The sequence below is a fragment of the Strongylocentrotus purpuratus genome, unplaced genomic scaffold, assembly GCF_000002235.5.
Source record: "Strongylocentrotus purpuratus isolate Spur 01 unplaced genomic scaffold, Spur_5.0 spur5_scaffold_17, whole genome shotgun sequence".
NCBI lineage: Eukaryota > Metazoa > Echinodermata > Echinoidea > Camarodonta > Strongylocentrotidae > Strongylocentrotus > Strongylocentrotus purpuratus.
This window is the reverse complement of record NW_022145602.1, coordinates 27,254,215-27,270,989: the sequence shown is the minus strand read 5'-3', so window position 1 is coordinate 27,270,989 and position 16,775 is coordinate 27,254,215. Positions and strand designations below refer to the sequence as shown.

The window sequence follows — 16,775 nt, the reverse complement described above, 5'->3', positions numbered from 1 at the left end:
TGTAACAAAAGGAACCATGGAATGAACAGGTGGACAATTAAGGAAAACACGTCTGGTAGGGATAAGAAACAATTCCTTTCTCTACATTAGCTCAATAACATTAGGGTGGACGAATCAAAATGCTGATTAGATAGAAAAAACTGTATAAATATATATATATATATATATATATATGTAATTCTAAATAAGAAAATATAAAATGAATATATAACGTAGGATATATCAAATGAAAATGTATGCATAATGCATGTAGGATTATTGGATTGAATTCTAATACATATATTAAAAACGTAAATATGTATAACTAATCTATTTCCTCTGTTTACATATCGGTATACAAATCTATAGCACCCTAATTATAAAATCAAAGACAATTGAGTTAATTACACACGATGGAAAATGTATAAATGCTGTTTAGAACATTCTAAAACTGATTGTAAATCTTCACAAGTGAATCTTGAATAAATATATGTAATTACAGATTATACATGTATCATACAATCATAAGAATTATGAGGTCTGTGTATACATATATATATATATTATATACATACATCATATTTTGTATAGTAAATAATATTAATTCTAATGAAAGCCAATGAAATTTGAGTCACTTTTCCATGTAAATCATACATGGGCATTATATCTTATGCAGTAAATCTTTATAATAGTGAAAGCAAACAAAATTTGAGTCAACTATAAGAATATAATCACAATGAACACTATATAAGACTGAATAACACAATACACAGGTTCTATAAATATGAAGAGTAGTAACTTGTCACTTATGATTATTTCATACAAACAGGCAAACTGTTTGAATATAATTACAATATTCAAACAGGTAAAATGTTAGAATATACATGTGTGTAATTACACTATTCTTCAAAGAATAAATTGCAGCACACAATTATCAATAAGCTATTCCAGACTTGATTATTTGAATCTAGGAAACATTGAATATGTTCCAATCATTTGCAACTCAAATCCTTCATTATCCTTTCATGTGCAACAAGCTGTACAATTAAACAAAGTAAATTAATAATGAAAACAAAAAAAATGATCATGCAACATTTTGACATTCCACTCATTACATTAGTGCACAATACCAATGTATATACTATAGAAACCATTCTAGTTTTGAAAGATTCAGTGAGTTGTTTTTGTCTTTTTCTCCAATTCAATATATTTGCAAATTATTATTTGTTGTATCTTTTTATTCTGTGCTAGTTATTGATGTAAAATCACATGGATTGGAAAAGAAGATCTTTGGGTTGTAGTTATTGAGTTAATTTTTGTCCTTCTTTACCAGGATTCTGTGTGACTCTCTTCAAATCTTAATGTTGTTTTGTATTCACTGTTCCTTGATTTTGTCTTTGCCTAATAACTAATAGCAATAGTAATGATAATATTAATATTAATAATAGTTCTCACACACAAATCTTCAAGCACATAATCTTGATTTATACAGAAACATTGTTCAAATTATGTACATTGACATGTATATTAAAGTACATGTACTGTATATAGTGAGGGAATATAATCTAAACTACATATACATGTACATGACAAATTCTATATTTTTCAATACTGCTGTCGTTACTTTCATTAATGATATTCACAAACCTGATTTCTGCATGACATTTTCCAAGAACCATAAATCTTCCATTTCAGTATATATGCGTACTAGTTGTAATTATGCAATAGAGGAATTATATTCCTGTTTGCCATCTTTATTTGTACATCTAGAGGGCACCGGGCCCCATCGGGCAGAGCTGAGCACCGAAATGGGTCATAACAAAAAAATATTGCAAAAAAAAAAAAAAAATTGTAAAATTATTTACTTTTCCTGCATCAAAGAGAACTGTTGCTGAGCTAGCGCCATGAGCGTCCCTGGACGGTGTGTGCGCTCTATAAGTTTACACTATTATTATTATTATTATTTGCAGTGTTTTAAATGCAATGAAAATTGACCCCAAACCTACATGTACATATGATAACCACCACTGAAACAGTTAAGGTCAAAACCACCTTCATTGGTGCAAAATGCAACAAGGTGCAGAAAGACGTGAGAGCAATTTGGCAAAATTTGTGGATATTGCACCATTGCACCACAAAAATCTCAAACTCACACTGTACATAACATGCACACATATTTATGTATTTCTCCTATTATACTAGCTGGGAGCCAGAAGGGCACTAACTCCTATTCCTTTGAATAGATGAAACACCTGAGACTTAAACGCAGACTACACGTACATGTACAATATACATGCGCCTGCATACAAACTAACACGTTTGTGAGTTGTGTTGAGTTGTATGGTTGTGGGCTCAATGCCAGGCACTCTGTACACTTGCTCTCGATATCAAGACACCCTTTATGCCTTAAATGTGATTCATCTCAAAAGTCCATATGCCAGGGTCCGTCTTATAGACAGTTGGGATCAATTGCAACTTATTTGCCATTGATATCAATCGCAACTTTGTTCATTAAAGAAATAGGAGACTGCAAACTTGCGATTGATTGGAGGAGTTGATATTGATTCGGTTCACTCGCAACAATAGGACCCAGATTTTCATGTTCTTGTATACCGTAGGTGCACTCAATTTCTCTGTGCTCTACTAGTGCATCATGGTCCATAAAAAATAACATGGACGGTCAATTATGATTACAAACAACTTTTTCTCCCCATCAATAGTTGTGATAATCTTTTACAGATTGGTAAAAAATAAGTACAAATATGTGACAAAGGTAAAGTAGAAAAATGAAAGCTATATTGGTTGAAAGATACAATAATTTCATTCAGTCCATGATATATTTAACACAAGAAATAAAGGCAAAACTTAAGCAGTGTGCCTATTGTTTACATACACATACATGAACAGTATATACATGTAAGTAGAAACTTAAGTTGAGATGAATGATTAAATTTACAACTATATAAAAAATAAAATAAAACACCAGAGTTGCAGTTTGAAGATGAAATGCTGATCGACTTCAGACCTTTAAAAATTAACATCCTAAATGGTCTCTTCAATGAATAACCATTATCAAAAGATCAGAGGAATTTAAATCTTTCCTGCTGTAAACAGAACTTTCCTGAATCCTGAGATAATCCTGCTTAAAGCCCGTCTGCACTAGTTTGGCCAGGGGGGATTAGACCTCCCTGCAAGGTCACCAACAGTTGGTTATCCCATCCCATCAGCTCTCGATCAATTAACATAAGAAAAAGAGGATCATGGGGGACCAACAGGCACCGATTAGGCATTGTTTGCTACATAGAGGGCGCAAGTAGCTATACATGTAAGTAGTGCAGTGGGGCTTTAAGAGATATTGCAGACAACTCTCGTAACCTTCCCAGGATGCACTAGACGGCCTGGTCTAGCAGGTTCTTGTTGACGTCATCTGGATCTTTGAACCCGTTGGAAGGAAGATTTACATAGATACTCTCCCCTGTATCCTCCTCCTCGCCTCTCCGCAAGAGATCCATCACACATTCGTGAATGAAGATGTACTGTTTCTGTTGGGTGAGCATTGGTGGGTTTTGACGGAGGAGAGGAAGAAAAAAACAATTAATAAATAGTGGAAAAAATGATAACACTCTATTTTTAACTGGTTTAAGCAGTTGCAGTTTTTTTCATATGTTTGAATTATTTTTTTCATAAAACGGGCCCAAAATGTAGAGATGAATGTCCAGGAATAAGCTAAAACTGTGAACAAAATGCCAAGAGTCTGTGAATCACAAGGTACGGGTTCAAATCCTAGCCCGGCGCTAACACTCTTTGGCATGATGTTAATCTCTTTACCCAGGTGTAAATGGTATCCAAAATACTTTGGCGGTTCGGCAATTCACAGGGTAATATACCCAAGCTTCACTGCAAGATAGATACATGTATGAGCGCTATAAAGGAGGCCATAATTCTAGAACCCACTTTATAATCATATTTCTGATAGATGTAAGGCATCACTTACTTCCGTCTGGACCATGTGATTTCTCTGCATCCTCATCTCACATATAATCCCAAAGATATCGATGTAGTCGTTCTCCTGCATGGCCTGCATCAACCGATCGAGAGCGATGTACGTCCCTGTCCGACCAACACCGGCGCTGTAAAGATTTAACAAAAACGATACTGAGTGAATAGATGCTGCAACAAAAGAATATTTCAATCAAACATGGAAGAAGCTAGGAGTCGAGGCCTGCATCAACCGATCTTGAGCAATGTACCTCCCAGTCCTACCCACACCAGCACTGTAAAGATTTAACAAAACAATACCGAGAGAAAAGATGAAATGCTCAAACAAATGAATACTTTAGTAGGCTTACGGTTGCACCATGTGAGAGGGGAGGATTTTGTAGTCCTAACAAGGACTGTCTGTAGTCCTAGAAGGACCAGTGTAATCATTCTTTAGCTGATACATGTAGTTCTAAAAAGAACTACAGTACAGCGCCGATAGTAGGGAGAGGATGGGTGGTAGGAGGGGCTCGACGTTTCAAACAGGACTCCCCAATCCTCTCCCTCTCTCACATGGAATTAGGTTAAAAAAAGACTACTTATTAATTTGAAAGTGTATTACTTAATTGCATATGACATTTAGAAAAGGGTAACAACATATCTTACTATTTAAATGTTACAACTGCATAATTAGAACATGTATTATTTCAAGATTGTTTGAAATTAGTTGTTTAGTTCATTAGAATCAGTAATTAATATAAAAAGATTGCTAAAAGTATTGATTTCTTTATTCTTGTATGTATTTATAATTTGTAAACTGAATTGTATGAGTCTCCGGACTTTTTATTCAGTATGTTTTTTTTTATTTATAATAAAACCAGAATTGAACTGAAAAAAGAAAAGAAAAGTGGAGTCAATAGTCAATGGGTTAAATTTCAACCAAGTCCAAGACTAAAGCTGCCAACCTCCAGAACAGAAAATCAGTAATCACAAGGCTCAAAATCAGTAATTTTGGGTATAAATCAGTAATTTCTTATGCGGCGCTATGAGTCTAAAAAAAGCGGCACCCCAACACTGCGCGGACGCATGATTGTCTCAAATTTTTGGTGATTTTACTCACACAAAGTTGTTAAATATTGATTTTCAGGTCATCACAACACAGTTTTCCATGAAAATTGGCTTTTATTATGAAAAAAAAAGAGAAAAAAAAGGGAGAAAAAAAAATCTTTATATTTTTAATTTTCTTAAATCCATAATTTGTGACAACATTCCGTAATGATCGTTACTTTCTGTCCCAATTACGGGAAATCCGTACTAGTTGGCAGCTCTGCAAGATGTCCCTCTATATCTCAGTTTCCCCGGTCCTTAAACCAAAACCTACCTGCAGTGCGCTACAATAGGCCGATCGCTGGCTGTTTTCTGAATTGCTTCTCGGACCGTTCGGACAAAGTCCAGCATGGTCCAGGTCTTATCCGGGACCCCGTGGTCAGGCCATGACATGAAATGATACTGCGTAAGTTTTCGGATCTCATCTCCCTAGAACAGGAACACAAAGGACAGGATAAAATAGGTTTGAATTAGTATTACAATACCAAAATATCTGTTTAATTTAGCTTATAATTGATTACCATTACCTTTCCTATTGCACTTTTGTATACATGTATATTTATCATGTATTTCATCATTTGCACAAGCTGCGCCTTGAGCATTTGACTGTCAAGTGGATTTTGTGCCTTATAAATCTTATGTATTATTATTATTATTATTATGTCTTTTTAAATTGTTGCTATTATTGATATAATGATAGAATATGTTAATCTTCCAAGGAATTTACACATTTTGTTAATTTCTTTTGTTAGTAATGTTTGATCTTCTTGGTAATTTAAGTAATGTTAATTTGTTAAGTTATGTCAGTAATATATTATATTCTTGGTAATTGAAGTTGTTAATTTGTTAAGTTATGTTAGTAATATTTTGTTTTCTTGGTAATTTAAATGATGTTAATTCCATTAGTTATATTGATTTTTCTTAAAGTAATCTTGATTTTTGCACAACGCTTTGAAACTTTTATGTCACAAGCGCTATATAAATTGTTCGTATTATCATTATTATTATAAAAATTACCCTGATGTATCTGATGATCTGTAAGAACGTTAGTACAACACTTGCTCCTGTCACAATTGCTCCATGTCAATTACCTATACCAACCAAACCAACGCCTTTAGCTCTGGATCCAACACTATACTTCACCCTTAATCCCAAACATAAATCTACATGTAAAACTCGGTTGCAACCCTAAGTCTAACCCTATGTGTTCGACGAAATAAATCCTAGAGCGATTGTCAGGTCAGCGCAAGAACATTCCTTTTCCCCCCGTAGTTGGGCTAGATCATGAAGCAGAGTGCAGGTTTTCAAATGTCATTCCACAGGGAATGATCTTGACGACTCATTGAAACAATTTTTGATTTTATAATATTTTCCCATCGTCAGGAACATGATAAGACCAGGGGGGTGTTTCACAAAGATCCTAAGTCAAACTTAACTCTAAGTTAAGAGATAAGTTCAACTTAGGACCTTGTGAATAGCCCAACGGAACATGAATTTAAAAAAAAACGTTATCAACTCCTCTGGAGGATCAAAGTGAAAGAAAACGGTCAGTGCCAAACAATACATTTTAAAAATCTTTTAAGACTCACTGAAATAATTCATATATATTTTCTATGTATATTCATCAGATAGCTCTTACAGATACAAACAAAGGATTTAAGTTGGACTCAACTATGGCAGGCCGTTCATGCCACTATTTGTTCTCACCATTATGATCTTTAGACAATATTTTTTCCTTCAATAATGAATTATCAAAAAATGTAAATTCTGTAGATTTATGTCCATGATTTTTAGGTCCCTTGAGATACCAATGCCAGTAAATGGTGAGAGCAAACAGTGGCATAACGACCTGCCATAGTTAAGCGCAACTTAAAGTCGATCTTAGTCTTTATGAAACACCCTCAATATCTGTTTAATATCTACCTGTGATATGCTGAACTCCCTAATGACCCAGTGGTCATACTGCTGAAGTGCTTGTACGGAGACCTGTATCGATCCATATGTGACGGGGTTGTAATCTGCAGGCCAATATTCATGACATTTTATCTGAAATCAAAATTGAAGGAAAACAAAATAGATCAAAGAAATTGATAGAATTTTATAATGAATTGATTTCTGTTTCGCCTATCAACATCTATGTACACAGGTACAATGACAATGTATATTTAAAGATTCAAAATTGTGCATTATGTAGGTACGAAAAGAAATATACATATGCCTGTACATGTACACGTACATAAACTGTGTAATGAATTACCATTTTCATGGTTGCTGGTGGGGACCTTGATTTACTTTATACAGGAATTGTGTAAAAAAAATGAAGTGTGTAATTATATATAGAATGCATCTTTTCTTTAGAGAAAATTTATTAATTTTAAGTACAGAGCTGATGGGAGAGGAAAATAGAAGATCCATTACAGAGTTACCAATTCATGAATGATTGATCAAACTTCAAAAAAAAAAAAATTCTCCTTTTTTCAGAATTTCCTTAACCTTTCACCGATATATTTATCTTTTCTGCCGTTATCAAAACCAACTTAAAGGGGGGTGTAGCATGGCAAATACTGGTTGACGCCATCTACGACTACTTTTGGACAACTGCACATAAACAAATGGACTTGATTAACGGTCGGCGCGCGCTAGCATTCGTGAAACGGACCACAGTTTTCCTCACGCTTCGGTTTTGTGTATGTTGCACGCATGTGAATATTGTGGTTGCGCCGTCTGTAGTCATATTATACCCGATAGGCCCCGAGTCAGGCCACGGAAAAGACACGTACAGTGTATAGTCTCTTCATGCTACACCCCGTTTAATACCAGGGTGGACTTGCCCTTTAAATTAAAGAGCAGACCTACATGACAACATTCCATCATCTTACCTTGCCCTTTTCAACGAGCTGCGTCAGCATGACGATGATGGAGGTCTTCTTCTCCCAGATCATCCTCCACATATCATCCACCGTCCCCGGCAACGGGCCCTGGCAAGCCATGAATTCGCGTGGCGAGTTGTAACCGGGGATGTAATTTGCATTGATGTAGTCCGTGTCTGAATCGTCGGCGAGAGCCGCAAGCTTAACGCGGGAATGCTCATCTGTACAGAACAATCAAATACATGGTGAGATATTAAAGAGAAGGTTGAGTTCTGGGAAGAGGTGAAAAATCATTTTGATGATTCCAGAACCTTGCAATACACACAAATACTTATATGCTAGATGATCGATTCCACACCGTTTCTATCACAATGCAATCGCATGACCAGAACTTACCTTCATCTTTAAACATGAAAGGTATTTTTCTCATTTTGGGATTAACATGTAGCTAATTGACAAGTAATTTGCATTGATGTGGTACGTATGTGGCCTGACCACGAGAGAATTGCCAGCTTGACACAAAAATGCTCATCTGTATCGAACAGTTGTACAGAGCATTGTAACATAAAATGGACTTACAGTCAATCATAAATATATATTTAATAAAAGTGCACTGACAAGAAAGAGTGGAATATGTACAAATTTTGACCTCCAATTCAGTACAGTGTTCTACGGGGAAAACCCGGAAGAGGGCAATATGGCAAATGTTGCCCACTTCGGTTTCGTATTCAGATTAGCATGCATAATATGGCTTATTTTGCAGCTAAAATGCCTCATATAATTACAGTGAAACCTGTGTATAAAGACCGCTCAAGGAAGACAAGAAAAGTGGTCTTTATAGGCAGGTGGTCTCTATGTACAGGATCCTTTATTACATGTTTCAATGAGAAACCAATTTCAACGGAAACCCAAAATAAGGTCTTTATAGACGAGTGGTCTTCCTAGACAGGTGGTCTTCCTTACAGGTGGTCTTTATAGACAGGTTTGACTATATTTCTGTGTATGAGTATACTCACATGGTAGGATATTAGTGAATCGGTTTTTGGCTCTGTTCACCATCTCTAAAGCTGATACAATGGCTTGGTCCTTACCCACTAGACGGATTTCCTGCAGAGAAACGTTATCCAAATGAGAATTACGACTTCAAACACAATGCTAACTTTCATATAAGTGTGGAAGAAAGTTAACCCTCACTATATTATAAACCTTTAGGTCAGTCAGGAATCTCATGACTATTAAAAGCTGATCGCCTGTCTGATTATCTAGATATTTATGATTGGAATTCAAAATTTCAAAAACCGTTTTCCCAACATTTACAGTCTTTTGGGGAAAATGAGTATGGTAAAACCGGTCACTCAAAGGTTTTTACTTTTTTGAAGGACTTCATGATCAGCTTGAAGCACAATTTTTTTTTTCTTCAATATTACACCATATCACAGACACTGATAAAACGTAGGGACATGCATCTCAGATTTAACATTGTTAAACGATCCCTGTAATACGAATGTCTCAATAATGAAGCCCCACCATACCTAGGTGATGTGCTTTATGTGTAAACATCCATGTACAATACACGCGAGGCCACTAGTACTACCGGTAATACACTTACTCTCCCTCAAACCAGGTGAAAGGGCTTTTTCAGTTATTACCCCCAAAACCTGCAACTCCTTTAATACCTCCTGTAATAAAAATTTGCCACACTCTCATAGTCCGACTTGTTTCTTTATTTTTTTTCATACTCCTTAAAGGGAAAGTCCACCCCAAAAATAAGTTGTTTCGATAGAGGCAGAATAATAAGAAAATCAGGTGAGTGAAAGTTTGAGCAAATTCTGAATGAAAATAAGAAAGTTATGAATTATTGAAGTTGTGATCAATCAAATACAAATTGGCAACTCTGTGACTTATTATACGAGCTCTCCTTCATTTGCTTTGTGCATAATATTCCATAAAATCATGTTTTCTTCGTTATTGATGACGGAATATATATTTGTTCCTTGCAGGGGGAGTATAGAAACATATTTGCAATTATTATATTTAGGGTGCATGTATGGTTGAAATTTTTCCTGAGGGAAAATGAAAATTTTAGATTTTTTTAGTACTGAGCAAATGGAAGTTGAGCTCGCATGATACGTCATAGAGTTGCCAATTTGTGTTTGATTGATCACAACTTCAAAAATCCTAACTTCCTTATTTTTAATCGGAATTTGCTCAAACTTTCACTGACTCGTTTCTCTCATTTTTCTACTCCTATTAAAACTAACTTAATTTCAGGGTGGACTTCCCCTTTAACCATTACCCAACACAATGCTTTTTTAGGTTGAATTGATAAATTCCAGCTTCACACAAATGATTTGATTTAGGTAGTGGGTAAGAGTTCCATACTTACATCATATTCCTCTGTGAATCTGAAATCTGAATCAGCCTTCATCCGGCCATAATGCCCCTCAAACTTATTCAAGACGATGGGCCTGGAGAAGAAGGGTTCAAGATAAATACAATTGCACTGTAAAAGTTACTGGGAATCAATGATCGTGTGATACATTAAAAAATACATGTATGATAAAATAATTACATGAAAGAGGATGAAAAACTATTTTTTTTGGAAAAAATGATTATCATTATCATCATCAATTATTATTATTATTATCATTATCATTATTATTATTACTACTATTATTATTATTATTATTATTTAAGTTTTATGTAGTCCTGTACATTGTAATTTTAGTTTTTGTAGTTTTAGTTTTGTAATTTCTCTTCATTTTCGCAAAATAAAAATGTTATAAAAAAAAAATGTGTACAATACATGTAAATGCTACTCGATCTCGATAAGTTGCCAATAAAAGCAAGACAAATATACTCACTTAGAATGACTTTTCCTGTGCATTGAGCCGCCGGTTTTTCTTCGTGTTGGTCGCATTTCATGATCAGGTCCATCATAGCCTTGATTTTCTCTGCCTTCAAGACTGAAAAAAGAAAGAAAAATACCAGTACTTGCATTTGAATTTCATGAAAATACAGGTAGAACTCAATTACACATACATTTACCTACAAAGTTAAATGTGTGTGTGTGTAATTGGGTTTTTACAGAGGTGTACCAATCAGATATGATTATTTACGTCTGGGGACCGACTTTTAACATCACCATCCGAAAGACGTGACTCAGTTTCAAACCTGCGTCCTCGGCTGAATCAGTTTGTAACTCCCATTGTTAGCTAGATTACAGACGCACACCACAACGCCTAGTAAAACTTTTTAAATTAATTAGTCTTAAGTAATCATATTAAAATGTAATGTTTCAGCAAAATATTTGATTTGATTTTATTTTTGATTTGATAGTTATTGACAACACAAGAACGTGCCTTTCTTAAAATGCATAATATCATAAATCACAGATTTCAAATTGTGTTGCAAACAAGAAAATCTTTTAAATCAGTACCAAGAAAAACAAATTAGAGAAAAATATTATTACCTTGGGCGTGGTGAAGGTTCCTTTGGTTGTCTTCTTTTTAAGAACACGACAACTACCACTACAGCCACGATGATGATGATCAGTGAGACGGATACCCCAGCAGCAATCCCCGCTGTGTTGTCTTTAACTAAAATTGTGTTGAAAAGAAAGAAAGATATTTTCAGTAATCGTTAACCCAAACTATACATGTACATGTACATGTGTGTACCAAGTTGAAAATAAGTTTTGATACTAGTACTACAAACTTTATGTATATGTTTATCCAGAATATGCAATGATATACATGTAGGTAGGCCTTATTGAGGAAATAAAAGACCCCCCCCCAAAAAAAAAAAACAAAAAAAAAAAAATGTGTACTGTACATGAGCAGAAAGCAAAAATCACAGAAAATTTTGAGTCCAATTTTGAACCATTCCTGAAGAACAACTATTTGATTGTATATACATTGTCGTCATTTAATACACTCTCTAAGATTGACAATGCGGTGTGAAATTTATGATCACTATTGTTGTGTACAAATGGGCATTTTTTTTGGTAGAATTTAGCATTTTTCATTCACATTGGTTCATGTCATGTATCTAATTTTTTAAAAATATGTAGAAGTGGAAAATAAGAATAATTGGTAGTAATTTGAAGGGGAAATATGATAGTATATAGACCTGAAGATTATTGCAAATAGCTGTGTGTTAAAAGGAAACTCACCTGTTTTCACAGGTCCAAATGTACTGGATGTCACATTACCCATGCCATTGTATGCTCTGAACGCATAGCTGTTGAATAACGGGAAGAAAAAAACATTTCAAATTGATACAGATTTACCAACTACAAATAAAAAAATCCATGCACTCATTGTATTCTACAAGTATGTTCTCACTTATGGCAGCACCTCAGGAAGCTACCAGGCAACCATTCTCACTCCTCTCAAGGTATTGTGTTGAACAATCCGTCTCCAAAGATGCTACCCACAATCCATGACAGAGCATTCATAAATATCATACTAGTACATGTACCATGGATTATCATGATAGTACCATGCTGGTACCATGGATTATCATGATAATACCATGAAAGTACCATGGTTACTGTGGTAGTACCATGATTCCTTTTTAGAGGACTGTGTAATACATGTGTTTTCTTATAGAAATGTAAGTAAAGTAATTGCAATATCCTACTCAATTTAACCAATTTTAGCAGTATTAATCAGCATAGAGGCACATGTAATCACTAGTCTATTGCGATATTGTTCCATGATTTTACATTTGCCATGGTTATCATGGTAAGACATGGTAATACCATGGATAATACCTCGGCCACCAGTAGTATATTGTGGTATTGGTCACCAAAATTACATTTATCATGAACATCATGGTAGTTAATGGTAATTTGATGGAAAATACCACTGTACACTGTATACTATCAACCATTCCAAACTGCTTAGTTTCTTTCACAATCTTACTGCATGTCCAGGAATCAAGTCTATCTTTAAACAAAACAATTATACCTCCACAAATTGATATACTCACTAGTATTCTGTGTCGTCATCCAAACCTCTATTGCAATATTCCTTTGGACTACCTGCACAGGTCCCATTACCTATGACTACTGTAGCCGAGGGTTCCGTTGCCCGTCTTTTACGATTAGAGCCTGTTGGATAGACATATGTAAAGAATATATCACATACCACATACAATCAAATTATATTAATATCAAATTATGATTTATGAATCTCATAAAATTGGTAAATTATTATTCTCTCTCTCATCTCCAGCTTGTACATTTCAATCATACATTTGTAAACAAATAATGTTACAAGTTGTACAGCAGAGTATTAATTTGTTTTCTTCATAATTACCCCCATCACAATATTAGCACCCTGTCTGTACCCTCTGTAGTATATTTATGAGAAAATTATATCATTATGTTAAGGACTACATATGTTTTTCTTCATCATGTATTTAAAATTAGTCTCTACATATGTTAAACTTTCCATGTTATTTTCAACCATCACTCATAGTAATTATTCTTTTCAACTTGTAAGAATGTTTTATCATTTTGATTGTAAATCATGCCCAATTCAACATTATGTTGCAAGTTAAAAAAAATAAAAAAATAAACCAAAATAAATTGAAAAACATTTTGAATTGAATTGAATATTTTTCTAAGAGTTCTAAACACAAACTATTTTTAGATTTCCTAGTTAATTATATTGCAAATAGTGTGATCACACACAAATTTCCATGTGAAAATTTTGTGAATTAATAAACACCAGCCATTTTCATGGCAAGAACTTTCACAAAGTGTAAACATTTCAATGTTGTGCCAGTTGTGAAATAATCAAAAATTATTTTTGGGTCATAATATGAAATTTTGCTAATAAGTAATAGTTTACCACAATACTGTACTTGAGGGAAAGATTTCAGTTATGATTTCTACAACATTGTGGCCTTTTACAAGTTGTCAAAAAAAATCCTTCATCAGCAACTAAGAAAATGGTATTTTGTAAAATTTTCTGAACAGAGAAGAACTCGCAACATAAGTCACGGCATTGCCAATTTGGGTATGATTGATTTCAACTTCAAATACTCATAATTTTCCTAATTTTTATTCAAAACTTCAATGACCTGCTTCACTTCATTTTCTGCTGTTCTTAAAATCATCTAAATATCAAGGTGGATTTTTCCTTCAAGCATGACCTTTGACCTTCTTACCAAATGACGGTGGATATGGATATGGGATATCAATGGCTGTGATGTAAGCAGGCATATTCCCATTCTGAGCTCTGGCCTCGTCGTAAGTCAGTTCTGTGCTGCCAACAGTTTGATCATTAGCTAAATAAAGGATTCAAAACATATGTGTACATTTAACATTTAAATACAGTGTGAATCCAACAAAAAAAAGGATATTCAGATCTAATCCTGAAAATAACTGTAATACACCAGTTTACGGTTACAACAGTGCGCATGCGCTGACATGGGCGCCATTTTAACTTGCGGGTAAACAAACCACGGATCTCTAGAGGTCAGTTTACTCGTAAATTAAGACGGCGCCCATGCAAATATGATGTGAGCGCATAGCGCAGGCAGTGATTGCATGGGAGCTATCTTGATTTACGCGTAAACTACTGACCTCTAGAGGTCAATGGTTTGTTTACCCATAAATTAAAATGGCGCCCATAACCGTAAACTGGTGTATTGGCAGATTTTGTTTTCCTAGTCCAAGATACATGTAATTGTCTAACATTAAACAGCCTATCATTTTTTTTTAAATTTGATACGTTGATCAATAAATCTGGCAATGAACAGCTGAAAGTAAAACTCAGTTATTTCATAATTCATGCCATATTGGCTCTATGCAAATTGTGAATGAAATGCACAGCGATATTGTTGAGGTACACAAAAAGTATAACAATGGCCCTTACACATACTCACAGATCAGTGAATTGTGAGATACGGAAATATAATAATACATTTCATTATCATAATAATTGTTTCTTCTACAGCGCTGGTAGATGTGGGCAGGCTATGAGATGATGCATAGTCCGCTCCTCTCCACACATGCACATGGTGTCATCATTCTCACGATGCCCCTGCTTCACTAGGTTGGTTTTGCAACAACCGAAAGCAGAACAAGGGCGATACATGTACAGGTAAATATATACCGTAAATCTCCGTGTATAAGGCGCACTTTTTTGCCGCCGAAAAAATTTGAAAGTCGGGGGTGCGCCTTATGCACAGGTACAGAAAAAAAAAGTTTTTTTTTTTTTTTTTTTTTTTTTTTTTTAGTTTCGATTTATGGCGCTATGCCTGGCAATGTCTCCCAGCTCAGTAATCAGTGTGTTGACTCACCACTCGGAAACTACAACAACACTCAAATTTGTCTATCATCTTGGTTTTAAAGTAATCTTTCTAATAGATCTCAAAATGTAGTTTATAATAATAATTCCTCAAATATTTTTTTGTATAGCAATAGTGTTCCACAAGGTGCACCATTGGTACCATATGTACTCTTTTGTTTTTAATTTACATTAATGATCTTACACACTCTTCTAAAAACGACATTGTTACTATTATTTGTGACAAGTTCACAAGCACAAATCAGCGCCTTCAACTGCACCTCGATGTAAAATGAAGGTCCTTCCCCGCGTGGGTTTTCGGCAACAAAACAACAACAACCAAAAAAAAAAATGATTTTTTTTTTTTTTTTTTTTTTTTTTTTTTTTTTTTTTCCCCAAAATAGGGGTGCGCCTTATACACAGGTGCGCCTTATACACGGAGATTTACGGTATACAATACATGTACAGTTAACGACTCAATTATTCATATCCTTTGTAAATTGGATGTATTTTTTTTTGTAACTCAAGAATGAAAGGTGGACTGGTTAAATAAGGGCCTTTTTAAAATACTTTAGATGTGTGATTTAATATGTCACATTCTCGAGAAACATAAATTGGGACAAATCAAATTTTCACATACTTCAACAAAGTACAAAACTTGGTATTAACTCTTAAGCTGCCACCCGTACAATGCACCCAGTGCCACAGTGCTAATCCCTATTGTGCCAGCCACAAATCTCCTGTGTGCCAAGTTAATTTTAAGGTTGGTTCAAGCGCGTGTTATTCAAATCTTTACAAAAAACAAATCGCTAAATTACTCGAGAAAATCCAATCTGACTGTTGTATACAAAGATGCACAATCCAAAGCCGATAATCTGATGCACGCGATGGTACTTTCAATAGCGCTGCAAAAGTACTCAGCACGGTGCAATGGGCATGAACAATGACTGTTATTACATATGCGCCCTTGCGTGCACAAAGCAGAGTAGCAGTGGCTCGCTAGCATGAACGTGGCATTCAATCGATAGCGCGCTCGCGTGCACAGAGCACTATAACAATAGCGTGCTAGCAGTCTCATGGCAGGATATGAGTTAAAGGGTATGAATACTTTTGGTTGTTAACTGTACATATATAGTATTTGGCACAGGGTTGAACTGGATAATATGATTGTAATTAGAAGTTAAGACTTTGGTTTGTTAAGGAAGATGTTTTCAGAGTATGTCTCATGACCCATCTATACCAAACTCACCTTCCTTTGTGATGATGATAGCGAAGCTCAAAAGTTCACCGTTGTCATGGCTGAATAAATCGTCTGGAAGCACCACAGCGAACGAGGTGGTAGAGGTCTCAGAGAAAACTGTATTGGCTTCATAGGGATAGTCTTCCGGAACTGGGGATGGCTCTGTCGTTCAAAAATGTCAGATGTAAAAAAAACTATCCAAAACACCTTGTGGTATCAACAATTGGTATCAACAATGAAGGATCTGATGACATTGACAAATCATGTGCACATGTTTTATGAATGAAATGATTAGGA

At 34.9% G+C, this 16,775-nt stretch overlaps 1 protein-coding gene across 3 annotated transcripts in view; it reads right to left on the bottom strand.

Moving 5' to 3' along the window:
- Positions 1–2,000: 2,000 nt before the first annotated feature.
- The window catches only part of LOC586044 (receptor-type tyrosine-protein phosphatase beta), a 33,522-nt gene continuing 18,747 nt past the window's right edge, over positions 2,001–16,775 (bottom strand). For all 3 annotated transcript variants that reach the window (XM_030988002.1, XM_030988003.1, XM_030988004.1), the window contains 13 exons: positions 16,488–16,640; positions 14,115–14,234; positions 12,930–13,050; positions 12,109–12,176; positions 11,407–11,533; positions 10,799–10,900; positions 10,321–10,402; positions 8,951–9,041; positions 7,944–8,155; positions 6,988–7,110; positions 5,339–5,493; positions 3,974–4,109; positions 2,001–3,521 (listed from right to left, as the gene is read on the bottom strand). In XM_030988002.1, the coding sequence (XP_030843862.1) occupies positions 3,369–3,521; positions 3,974–4,109; positions 5,339–5,493; positions 6,988–7,110; positions 7,944–8,155; positions 8,951–9,041; positions 10,321–10,402; positions 10,799–10,900; positions 11,407–11,533; positions 12,109–12,176; positions 12,930–13,050; positions 14,115–14,234; positions 16,488–16,640 (1,643 nt within the window). In that variant the 3' untranslated portion in view covers positions 2,001–3,368. The remainder of the gene's footprint in view (positions 3,522–3,973; positions 4,110–5,338; positions 5,494–6,987; positions 7,111–7,943; positions 8,156–8,950; positions 9,042–10,320; positions 10,403–10,798; positions 10,901–11,406; positions 11,534–12,108; positions 12,177–12,929; positions 13,051–14,114; positions 14,235–16,487; positions 16,641–16,775) is intronic.